This window comes from Cebus imitator, unplaced genomic scaffold (assembly GCF_001604975.1).
Source record: "Cebus imitator isolate Cc_AM_T3 unplaced genomic scaffold, Cebus_imitator-1.0 Scaffold190, whole genome shotgun sequence".
In the NCBI taxonomy this organism is placed as follows: Eukaryota; Metazoa; Chordata; class Mammalia; order Primates; family Cebidae; genus Cebus; species Cebus imitator.
The window spans coordinates 655,874-664,247 of record NW_016107505.1 but is presented as its reverse complement, the minus strand read 5'-3'; the positions used below and the strand labels follow the sequence as shown (position 1 = coordinate 664,247).

Genomic DNA, 8,374 nt, shown 5'->3' with positions numbered 1-8,374 from the left:
GGACTCTTGGGTGTGAAGGAGGAGGTGCTGAGGCCAGGACTCCTGGTGTGAAGGAGGAGTGCTTTGGGAACTGTTGCCTGGTCCCTGGACACCAGCACTCCTGGCCTCTGGGGCAAGACCGAGGTGCTCAGCTCTGGGCCTGTCATCCCAGCTCAGGTGTGTGGAGGGGTCTGACCCACCCTCTCCTCTGCCCTCCGGCCTGGACCTTGTTGGGGGTTCACAATATGTTTTGTCCCCTCTGTCCTGGGACCGGAGCCCAGAGTCCAAGCCAGTCTAAGTTTGGAAGGGAGAGGGAGGGGACAGCGGTGAGAGGGGGTGAGGGAGGGGTGTGGGGGGACAGGATGTCTCTGTCTCTGAGCTGTCACACACACCCCTGTCCCGGGCCCAGAGAAAGGGAGGGACAAAGGCTTTGAGAGAGAGTCGGGAACAAAGAGGCGGAGAGAGACACAGAGACACACTGGGGAGAGGGGGTGGAGATGCCCAGAGGGGCCGGAGAGATGGGACCCAGACAGACGTAGAGAGGGGAGCAGGCGGGGAGCAGAGCGTGGGGACACCCCCAGAGTTGGCGACAGAAGAGTGGGACAGTGTGGGGACAGGGGAGAGGGGCCGGTGACCCACAGAGACAGGGCAGGGAGAAGGAGTCCCACCCCAGAGACCCAAAGGCAAGACAGAGACAGGGAGTTGGGGGAGAGAAAGACGACTGGGAGAGAAGGAGACAAAGACAAACAAAGAGAAAGAGACAGGGAGCAGGAGAGAGGCTGAGAGACAGGTGCTGGTGTGGAAGGAAGGAGAGCCTCAGGCTGGCTGAAGAGAGGGCAGAGAGGGCGGGGCAGTAGGGCGATCACCTGGGCAGGGCAGCGAGGAATACTCCCAGAGCGTGGCAGGAGGGCACACAGAGGCAGAGACACTCCTCCAGCTAGGCAGGCCCGGACAGACGGGGTGGGGGCTGAGGCTCACCTTCCACCCCTGGCTCTGCGCAGCAAGAACCTGTGGGGCGCAGGGGGCTGGTTGCTCTCTGGGGAACCCTGACCTGGGGGTCCTGCCCAAGGGCCACCCTACCCCAGGCAGCCCTGACATGGAGCGCAGGGCCTCCGAGACCCCTGAGGATGGGGACCCAGAGGTGAGAGATGGGGAAGAGGGAGGAAGACAGAGGGAGAAGAGGAGGAGAGAGAGGAGACGCAGAAAACAGGGAAACACAGACTCAGAAACCCAGGGCCAGGGAGAGAGGATGACAGAGACCCAAGGACACAGTGAGGCCCCCAGAGAAACAGACTCAGAAACACAGGGCAGCACGTGCGGGGGAGAGGATGGCCGAGACAGGCCGGGTGAGCGGGGGCCGGGGGGCAGCCACACTCAGGGCTGGGGGCTCCTGGCCTGCTCCCACAGGCGGGGGCAGGCGGGGCCTCTGAGACAATGACCCCTAACCTCACCAGGACACAGAAACAGGTGGCCCGAGCCCGGGTGAGTCACTGTGACTCATCCTCCTCTCTGGGGACAGTGACCCCTGTCCCCTGCCCCCACCCCCCATCCCGGGCTGGGCTCGACCTCCTCTCCTGCCACTCTCAGCAGACCCCAGACTCGCCCCCGCCTCACCCTGCCCGTCTCCCGTAGGAGGACACAGCCACAGCCCTCCAGCGGCTGGTGGAGCTGACGGCCAGCAGGGTGACCCCGGTGAGGAGCCTCCGGGACCAGTACCACCTCATCCGGAAGCTGGGCTCTGGCTCCTACGGCCGTGTGCTCCTCGCCCAGCCTCACCAGGGGGGTGAGTTCAGCCACCCAAGGGCAGCCTCTCCCACTGCCCCACAATAAGTATTCTCGGAAGCCTGTCCCACAGGGAGCATTCCTAGGAGGAGCTGATGGGGGGACCCTTCTCCATGGGGACCTTCTGAAAGTTACAAGCTCTGTGATCTTCTGAGAAACACAGGCCCCCCAGAGAGGGTGGGGGGCTGCCTACGGTCCCACGGCAAGACAGGCAGGCAACCCAGGTTGGAATCCACGTCACCCTGTCTCTTACTGGATGCAAGGGGAAGCTGAGGCCCGGAGAGGGTGAGGCCACTGTGCCAACCCACGCTGCAGTCCGAGGCAGAGCAAGAAGGGTCTCCCACCCATACCTCACAGGGGAGGAACCCGTGCTCCCCATGAGAAGAGCAAGGCTCAGCGAGGTTACATGCTGGCTCAGGTCCCACCGCAGGACCAGAGCCACCTGAGCGTCCCTCCCGCCCGTCTTTCCGGCAGGCCCAGCTGTGGCTCTGAAGCTCCTGCGTCGGGACTCGGTCCTGAGAAGCACCTTCCTGAGGGAGTTCTGTGTGGGCCGCTGCGTCTCCGCACACCCAGGCCTGCTGCAGACCCTGGCAGGACCCCTGCAGACCCCCCGTTATTTTGCCTTCGCCCAGGAGTATGCACCCTATGGGGATCTCAGCGGGATGCTGCAGGAAAGGGTGAGGCCACAAGGGACAAAGGTTGGGAGTGCTTATCCCAGGTCCAACTCTGACCCCCAGATCAGGGCCCACCCAAGCTGGCTCTACCCTGACCCCCCAAATGACCTCCACCTTTGTAATTCTCAATGAGGTTTCCTGTCCGACCTCAACCCTGATCCAACCAATTACCCAAACACAAGAGTGGAAGGGCAGGGAGCTGGGGTGGGGCTGAGGATGACTGAGGTCAGTGGCACGGGTGGGGATGGAGACAGGGTTGGGATTTCAGCTGACACTGGGGCTAGGGGCATGGGCATGGGTGGAGGTGGGTGGGTTGAGTTTAGGGTTGATTACAGATTGATCATGGCTATGGAGAAAAGCATGAATAGGGTTGCAGAGGAAAGTAGAGATGGCTGAGGATGTGTATATATAGACTGAGTTGGAGATGGGCTTGAAAGGAGACCAGGTCAGGACAGGTCCCATGAGCTTCTAGGGCCTCTTCAGTTTGGAGATTTGGGGTAGGGATCGTTTTAGGAATAGATTTTGGATTTGAGATAAAGTTGGGGATAAATGGAAGGAACAAAAGAAGGAAGGGGACGAGGAAGGTTTATGTGGATAAATGAATGGAAGGATGGAAGGATGGGTGAGTGGATGGATGGATGGATGGATGGGTGAATAGATGGGTGGAAGGAAGGATTGGTAGATGGATGGGTTGGTGAATGGATGGATGGATGGATGGACAAATGGATGGATGGAAGGATTGGTGGTTGGATGGTTTGGTGAGTGGGTGAGTGGATGGATGGATAAGTGGATGGGTGGGTGGGTGGATGGAAGCATTGGTGGGTGAATGGCTGGGTGAATGGGAGGAAGGATTGGTGGATGGATAGATGGATGGTTGGATGGATGGATAGATGGATGAAAGGTTTGGTGGGTGAGTGGACGGATGAATGAGTGTATGGGTGGGTGGGTGGGCGGATGGATGGGTGAATAGATGAGTGAAAAGAAGGATTGGTAGACGGATGGGTTGGTGAATGGATGGATGGATGGATGGATGGATGGATGGATGGATGGATTGGTGGTTGGATGGATGGAAGGTTTGGTGGGTGGGTGAGTGGATGGATGGATGGATAAGTGGATGGGTGGGTGGGTGGATGGATAGATGAAAGGTTTGGTGGGTGAGTGGATAGATGAATGAGTGGATGGGTGGGTGGGTGGATAGAAGGATTGGTAGATGGAGGAGTGGATGATGAATAGATGAGTGAAAGGAAGCAAGGGAGGATGAATATATGGATGCTGGATAATAATTGAATAACTTACTGGATTGCTGACTGGTTGGTGGAATGAATGTTGAATGGACACATTTTTGAATACCATTAGGATGGATGGCTTCATGGATGGATTGCTGCCTGGCCAGCTGGATGGCTAGATGGCTAGATAATTCATGAAATGAACTGGGAGATTTTAGAACAGACTCTGAGTTAGAGATGGGGACTAGACTAGTATAAGACTAAGATTTGGGTTAAGAATGAAATTTGAGTTCTCACTAGAGAAGATCTAGATTGTCAGTTTACAAAAGATGTATAAGAAATGTTCATAGTGGCCTGAGTATTCTAGTTAGGAGAATCTTTGAAAGAAGCTAAAAGAAAGAGCTCTGGTAATAACTGGGGTTCCAGTGGGGAAAACTGGGAGTCCAGCTGGGAGTTGGTCTCCGGGAGTGCAGCTATGGCTGCAGGTTGAGGTTGAGAAGGATGGAGAGAAAGTCTCTGGGGGCATGCGGTGGGGACACTGGAGGTAGCCACTAATCTTGGGTTCTAGATTCTCAAACCCCAAGATTCAAACTCTTAGGACTTAGGAGTCTAGAACCTCTTTCAAGAATGGTTAAGAAGAAGAAACCAACTGGTGTGGTGGCTCATGCCTGTAAACCCAGCACTTTGGGAGGTCAAGGCAGGAGGATCGCTTGAGGCCAGGAGTTTGAGACCAGCCTGGACAACATACAGAGGACAGAACCAAGACACTCTGACCTTCCTCCTGTCTTCTTGACTGCAGGGCCTCCCAGAACTGCTGGTGAAGCGGGTGGTGGCCCAGCTGGCAGGAGCTCTGGACTTCCTCCACAGCCGGGGGCTGGTCCATGCAGACGTCAAGCCGGACAACGTGATGGTCTTCGACCCGGTCTGTAGCCGTGTGGCCCTGGGGGACCTGGGTCTGACTCGGCCAGAGGGCAGCCCGACCCCTGCCCCACCAGCACCTCTGCCCACAGCACCACCTGAGCTCTGCCTCCTGCTACCACCCGACACCCTGCCTCTGCGGCCAGCTGTGGACTCCTGGGGTCTGGGAGTGCTTCTCTTCTGTGCTGCCACTGCCTGTTTCCCTTGGGACGTGGCACTGGCCCCCGACCCTGAGTTTGAGGCCTTTGCTGTCTGGATGACCACCAGGCCTCAGCCACCTCAGCCACCACCACCCTGGGACCAGTTTGCGCCCCCAGCCCTGGCCTTGCTCCAGGGGCTTCTGGACCTGGATCCTGAGATGAGGAGCTCCCCACTGGCTGTCCTGGACTTCTTGGGGGATGACTGGGGTTTGCAGGGGAACAGAGAGGGGCCTGGGGTTTTGGGGAGCGTGTCCTATAAGGATGGGGAGGAGGGAGGCTCAAGCCTGGAGGAGTGGACAGACGAGGACGATAATGACAAAAGTGGCGGGAGAACGGGGACAGATGGGGGAGCTCCCTGACCAGGTGACAGGGACAGGTGGCCAGAGCCTGGGCCAAAGGCCCTTCCCCCCAGCCCCTGGGGCCACCTGGATGGAGAGACAGCTGCAGCCGGGAGGACAGAGAGGAACACGCTGCACTCTCCCTGTGGGACACCGGGCTGGGCTGCGCCACTCCTCTTCCAACTGGGGACCCAGGAGTCCAGCTCCTGCTCCTCCTCTCTCAGACCCAGGGTCCAGGCTCCAGCCCTCCCCCTCGAGAACACCTCCTTTTCCTTCTGTCCTGAGTGTGTCTTCTTGAAGGAAGAAGGCGCTTGTCCCCTACCACCACCCTCCCCTGCCTTGTGTGTTTCTGTATTCACAGGACATGCTGAATGGGCATCGTGGGGTTCTTTTTCTTTTCTTTTCTTTTTTTCTTTCTTTACTTCTTCTTTCTGAGAAGGAGTCTCACTCTGTCACCCAGGCTGGAGTGCATTGGTGTGATCTTGGCTCACTGCAACTTCCACCTCCCAGGTTCAAGCAATTCTCCTGCCTCAGCCTCCTGAGTAGCTGGGACTACACGTGCACCACCACACCTGGCTAATTTTTATATTTTTAGTACAGACGGGGGTCTCACTATGTTGGCCAGGGTGGTCTCGAACTCCTGACTTTAGGTAACCTGCCCGCCTTGGTCTCCCAAAGTGCTGGGATTACAGGCATGAGCCACTGCACCCGGCTGATTTTGTATTTTTAGTGGAGATGGGGTTTCACCATGTTGGCCAGGCTGGTCTTGAGATCCTGACCTCAAATGATCTGCCTGCCTCGGCCTCTCAAAGTGCTGGGATAACAGGTGTGAGCCACCGCACCTGGCCATCATGAAGTTCTGATGGGATTACTCCTCTCCTCTAAGACCTTCGGTGGCTCCCGCTGTCCATGTCACCAGATCTGAACTTTAGGATCCGACACCATGTAAACCTCACCCTCCACCCCTGTCACTTCTCTGGGTGACATCATGGCTGTCATTCATCTTCCCTGGATCTAAATCTACACATGCACACATGAGTGCACACATACACACACGTATACTCACACACACACACGTATACTCACACACACACGTATACTCACACACACACACATGCACAAGAACCCACATACACGCACACACATATACACACACGCACATATACACGCACACACATGCACACAGATGCACGCACAGCTGCTGGCAGACACTGGCACACTGTGTGCCCTCCCCCGAGAGCATCTTCCCCCCAGTCCTGTGGCTCCAGGAAGTGCCCCCTGCCCCAAGCCCTCTCTGGCCTCCTGGGAACTTGTATGGGAACGATCCGTGTCTCTTTCTGTCTCCCTTCTCTGACTGTCCAGGCTGGACCTGGTCTTTTCCACATTTAGGTCATTCCGGGTTCTGCTCCCACAGAGCACCATGGATTGTGATTGTCCCAGCTCCATCCACCTTTCTCAGACCCGTCAATCCTAAGAGCCAGGCCTGGTGCCAATGGGTCTCTTATCTCACCAGGGCCAGTCTGCGTTCCTCTCAGTCCCATGCCACCTCCCAGACCAGACACGGAGCCCGGCTTGTGGAGGATCATGCCTGCGGGACAGGGACGAATTCAATCTAAATTCATGTCCCCGGCACCCAGCGGAGGGTCAGGAACTGGAGACTGTGTTTGCTATACAGGAATTTATGCTTCTAGACTGAAAAGTGAGCTCATGACATGCGACATAGCACCCTGGGCTCGAGCCGTCGTGGAAACGCTGGTGAAATAACAGTCTGGTGTTGGCTCAACTGTGAGCCTCTTCGTTTTGACAAATGTCTTATGGTTTGCATCACGATCCAACACTGGGGGAGGTTGGCGGAGGGTGCATGGGAAGTCCCCGCAGGATCTTAGCAACCATTTTATAAATCTAAAATGATTCCAAAATAAAACATTTATTTAAAAAAATTAAGTGACTTCACATCAGTCATGGCACTATAAACTGGAAGGGTAGGCCGGCAAGGTGGATCATATCTGTGATCCCAGCACTTTGGGAGGCTGAGGCAGGTGGATCATCTAAGGTCAGCAGTTCCAGGCCAGCCTGGCCAACATGGTAAAACCTTGTCTCTTTTAAAAATATAAAAATTAGCCAGGCATGTGGTGGGAACCTGTAATCCCAGCTACTCGGGAGGCTGAGGCAGGAGAATCTCTTGAACCCAGGAGGCGGAGATTGCCATGAGCTGAGATTGGGCCACTGCACTCCAGCCTGGGCGACAGAGCAAGACTCTGCCTCAAAAAAATAAAAATAGGCCGGGCGCAGTGCCTGACACCTGTAATCCCAGCACTTTCGGAGGTCGAGGTGGGCGGATCACGAGGTCAGGAGATCGAGACCAGGCTGGCCAACATGGTGAAACCCCATCTCTACTAAAAATACAAAACTTAGCTGGGCATGGTGGCACACACCTGTAGTCCCAGCTACTCAGGAGGCGGAGGCAGGAGAATCGCTTGAACCAGGGAGTCTGAGGTTGCAGTGAGCCGAGATCGTGCCACTGCACTCCAGCCTGGGTGACAGAGAGAGATGCTGTCTCAAAAAAAAAAAAGAAAAGAAGAGAGAAAAAGAAAAGAAATTTTAAAAATCCTGAAGGGTGGGTATACCCATCTCAAAAAAAAAAACAGGGATCTGAAGTCCCACTGTAGCCCAAGGCTTGGGGGGCTTTGGGGTGGGGCTTAGTCCTCCTGTGTTTACAGCAGGGAGGCGCTCTCTGGCCTGTATTCCTATTGTGTGTTTTCAAACTATTTTTATTGTTATTCCTTTCTTTGGAATCAGGAGGCCTCCAGTCCTTCCTCCCTCAGACCCAGGAGTCCAGGTCCCATGTAGAAAATGAAATCATTTCTGGAGCCCACCCTGCGATGACCCCACCCAGCTGCCCCATCAATCCCCCACTGACAGGTCAGACACAAGTGTTTGCAGAGGGGTGTCCAGGGGATCAGATGCTGGGGTCTTGTTTGGGGAAAGAATGAGACAACGAGATTCCAGAATCATGCGGTGTGAGATGACCTCAGACTCAGGGGGGCGGGAAGCAGGTGGTGGAGCAACTGGGAAGAGAGGGGCCTTGAGGGGGGCAGAGGAGGCCTTGGTTCTGTGCCTGAAAACTTCAAATGGGTGGGGGAAGCTAAGGGCTGAACTCCTGGGTCTGTGACAGGAGGGGCTGGGGGTGGACTCCTGGGTCTGAGGGAGGAGGACTGGGGGTCTGGACTCCTGGGTCTGAGGGAGGAGGGGCTGGG

General features: G+C 56.1%; 1 protein-coding gene across 1 annotated transcript; it reads left to right on the top strand.

The window, feature by feature from the left end:
* Positions 1–792: 792 nt before the first annotated feature.
* SBK3 (SH3 domain binding kinase family member 3) lies at positions 793–5,446 on the top strand. The gene is made up of 4 exons (XM_037744978.1): positions 793–1,120; positions 1,612–1,762; positions 2,236–2,438; positions 4,461–5,446. The coding sequence occupies exons 1-4, from the start codon at positions 1,076–1,078 to the stop codon at positions 5,136–5,138; spliced, it is 1,077 nt and encodes a 358-aa protein (XP_037600906.1). The 5' UTR covers positions 793–1,075; the 3' UTR covers positions 5,139–5,446.
* The last annotated feature ends 2,928 nt before the right edge of the window (positions 5,447–8,374 follow it).